Source organism: Microtus ochrogaster, chromosome 16 (genome assembly GCF_000317375.1).
Source record: "Microtus ochrogaster isolate Prairie Vole_2 chromosome 16, MicOch1.0, whole genome shotgun sequence".
Lineage (NCBI taxonomy): Eukaryota > Metazoa > Chordata > Mammalia > Rodentia > Cricetidae > Microtus > Microtus ochrogaster.
Window position 1 is genome coordinate 10,802,596 of NC_022018.1, and position 3,389 is coordinate 10,805,984.

Genomic DNA, 3,389 nt, shown 5'->3' on the forward strand with positions numbered 1-3,389 from the left:
TGGTTGTGAGCCACCATGTGGTTGCTGGGAATTGAACTCAGGACCTTTGGAAGAGCAGGCAATGCTCTTAACCACTGAGCCACCTCTCCAGCCCTCATTTTGCACTTTAGTTCCGCCTACTCCCACCTCCTCAGAGCTGGGCTTTCCGGCATCGGTCACTACACTTGTTTCCAAAGTAGAATTTTTCCTTTAAATTAGAAAAAAATTAAAAATTATTGCTTATGTAACACCCCCTCCCCCTGAGAATCTGGAGTGAGCTGCATGCGTGCTGGGGACTGAACTCTGGGAGGCAACTGTAAGAGCATTGTGAGGTGAGAAACTGCTCAGCCATCTCTCCAGTGCTCAAAAGTGTCATTTTGTTGTTGTTGTTGTTTGTTCTCAAGTCAGGGTTTTTCTGCGTAGCTCTGGCTGACCTGGAACCCGTTCGTATTTGTTAGAGCAGGCTAGCTTCGAACTAGATCTGCCTGCCTCTGCTTCCTGAGTTCAGGGATTAAGGGTTTGTGCCACCTCACCTGGCTTCCAGAGTGTCTTTTGAATCAATTAGTCAACGGACATATGAAGTGAGAAACTGAGTTAGTGGGAGGTTGTGGAGGATAACCCTGAAATATTATTTATTTATTTATTTTCCCCAGAGATAGTGTTTCTTTTGTGTAACAACAGCTCTATCTGTTTTGGAACTGGCTCTTTAGAACAGGCTGGTCTCAAACTCATAAAAATCTACCTGCCTCTGGATCCTGGGTGCTGAGATTAAAACTGTGTGCCACTACCGCCTGGTCACCCTGAAATCTTAAGGTAGGCAGTTTGCGGAAAAAGGAAAAGTACTGTGTCTTGTTATACATTCAAGACTGGGTTGAGGAGAAAGAGTAGCTGTTCTTTGTTTACAAGTTCTTTGTGTTTCCCTACCATGTTTCCGACCACCCAAGTCCCCCACCCACCCGGGCACCTGCTGTGCAGACCTGAAAAGCACAGCTGAGGGAGGATGTTTAAGGATGCCCGTCTGCAGCGCTGCAAGTCCCCGGTCTGGCGAGCATGCGCAGGAGCTAGAGCCCGAGAGAACGCGGGAAGCTGAGGCCTCGTTCGCTTATGATTGGCTACCGCGGTAGAGTCCCACCTACCTGGCCCAGTGTTGCATGTTGATTGGGCGAATTTCACCGGGGGGGTGGGGTGTCCGCCGTGGCCTTGCGGAGTGGGAGGGGAGGCGGGAATCGACCCAGCGGGTGCAGGGTCGCGCAGTCTCGGCTGGAGTTGTGTGCAGGTTTTCGGAAATGGCGGTGCAGCCAAAGGAGACGCTGCAGTTGGAGGGCGCGGCGGAGGTGGGCTTCGTGCGCTACTTCGAGGGCATGCCGGAGAAGCCGAGCACCACGGTGCGCCTCTTCGACCGCGGCGACTTCTACACGGCGCACGGCGAGGACGCGCTGCTGGCGGCCCGCGAGGTGTTCAAGACCCAGGGCGTGATCAAGTACATGGGTCCGGCAGGTGAGGGAGGGTAGCGGCGGCGACTCACCGGCTCGGGGCGGGAGCGCGGCAGGCACCTTTCCAGCGCCGACGCCTGGGGCCGGAAACCTGCGCGCATCCTGCTACCGGCCGGACAACAGCGGCGCTGCTTCCCCAGCGCACCCGAGGTGGCTCCCGGGGCCTCGCGTTTACCTGTGTTGTTCCAGCCCATCCTCCCATAGCGGGTGGCAAACTTGGCTAGGCCCGGTCGAGCACATGATCAAAACACCGCCTGGTCCAGGCTGCCCTCGAACTCCCGACTCCTCGTGTTTCAGCCTCCAGAGTTGATAGGATTAAAGTCGTGTCCCTCCATGCTTAGCTTTTAATCTTTTACTACAGTCAGCGGCCTAGGAGGGAGGAGTGGTGGGCTCCTTGGGAGATTCCTTTTCATTACCCTCATTTTGCCAACATAACTTAGTATTTTTTTTACCGTCCCGCTTGAGACCTTGCGAAGGACCATTGCTGAAGGGTTGTATTGCTAAGTGGTCAATACCGGGGCGGGACGGGGATCTGTCTTGGACCTGAACTGCCCCGATTTCAGTTGCAGCTCCCCCACACTACCACCGTTTTCTGTGTGCTGTTGGGCCTATTGGAAAGCAATATCGCTCATTGTTTTCTTTCACTTGGCTCTGCCCCTAGCATCCGTCTGTCTCTAAAAAAGTTGCAGACCTTATTTACAGGCTCCGCCCCCCATTGCTTTTTCTTTCAGTTGTAATGAAAGAGCGTTCTAGGACACTTTGGAATTGTGAGTTCTAATTCTTAAGCTGTCACTTGCAAACGACTTGACAGACAAAAGATAGATAGCCTTCTACTTCTACCTGGCCAGTGCTGGGTGTGTAGTCTGTGGTCACCACACCCGGTTGTATTTGTGTTTTTAGACAGCTGTTCCTTACTTTGAGTTAAGGAGTGACACACGCTCGTCCCCACGCACAGGCAATCTTGTGTCCATTAGTTTCTGCCACAGTCTTCCTAGCCCTTGCCACTAGTTTATTCTGTCTAAATATGTTTATTCTGGGATGTAACATGGAAATAAAGTTATATTTTGTCTTTTTTTTCCCCAAGGCTCTTCTGTGTTGTCAGTATTTCATTCCTTTTAGTGGCTAAATAATTGTGTGGATTTCCCACGTTTTATTTAGCTCTTTGTTCATGGGAATTTGTTTCATTTTGGCTTTTGTGAGACGCAGTCTCGCTATTTAGGCTTGGCTGGCCTGGAACCCAGTTGGTGTCTCAGGTTGTCTGTGAACTTCACACTGCCTCTGCTTCCCGGAGCACTGGGACTAAAGGCATTCACCACCACGCTCAACTGTGCATGCTTCTGGAACTTTTACTTTCATTTGCATGTGTACCCATTCTTCCCAGCAGTGCAGCAGAAAAGTAAGTCAGCTTTTTTGCAGTGTTCTGGGTCCTAGCCCATGGGCTCAGATAGGTTTCTGCTGGTTTTTCATATTCCTCTGGAGCCTGTATCTGGCATTTATTTATTGACATTTTACCTGCCTAATTGTCATTGTGTGATGATCCATTAGTATAAAACCCTGTGGTTGGGAGAGTCTCCTACTCCAGCCCTCGCAAGTTCAAATGCTGTAATTCCATCTGTGCATCATCACAATACCCGGTTTAACCCATTTCTTCTTTATCGAACTTCCTGGCACAATTGAATGCAAGTATGGGTTTCAAATTATTGTCAGGAGAATCTTGTACGAATTTGAGTGTATTCCTTCTGGGTAGAACATGGGTAGTTTTCAATTCTGCTCCTTTGTTTACGGCAGAAAAATCAACCCTGTTCCCTATAGAGGTTGGCTCTTCAAGAACAGAATACACACAGACAAGCCCTTCAGATGCTGGTCAGCGGGTGTGCACTGCAGGTCAGGGATGTGCACTGCTGGTCGGCGGGTGTG

General features: G+C 50.4%; 1 protein-coding gene across 1 annotated transcript in view; it reads left to right on the forward strand.

The window, feature by feature from the left end:
• Positions 1 to 1,187: 1,187 nt before the first annotated feature.
• The window catches only part of Msh2 (mutS homolog 2), a 55,391-nt gene continuing 53,189 nt past the window's right edge, over positions 1,188 to 3,389 (forward strand). Inside the window, exon 1 of the mRNA XM_013348977.1 lies at positions 1,188 to 1,476. Coding sequence (XP_013204431.1) covers positions 1,266 to 1,476 — 211 coding nt within the window. The 5' untranslated portion in view covers positions 1,188 to 1,265. The remainder of the gene's footprint in view (positions 1,477 to 3,389) is intronic.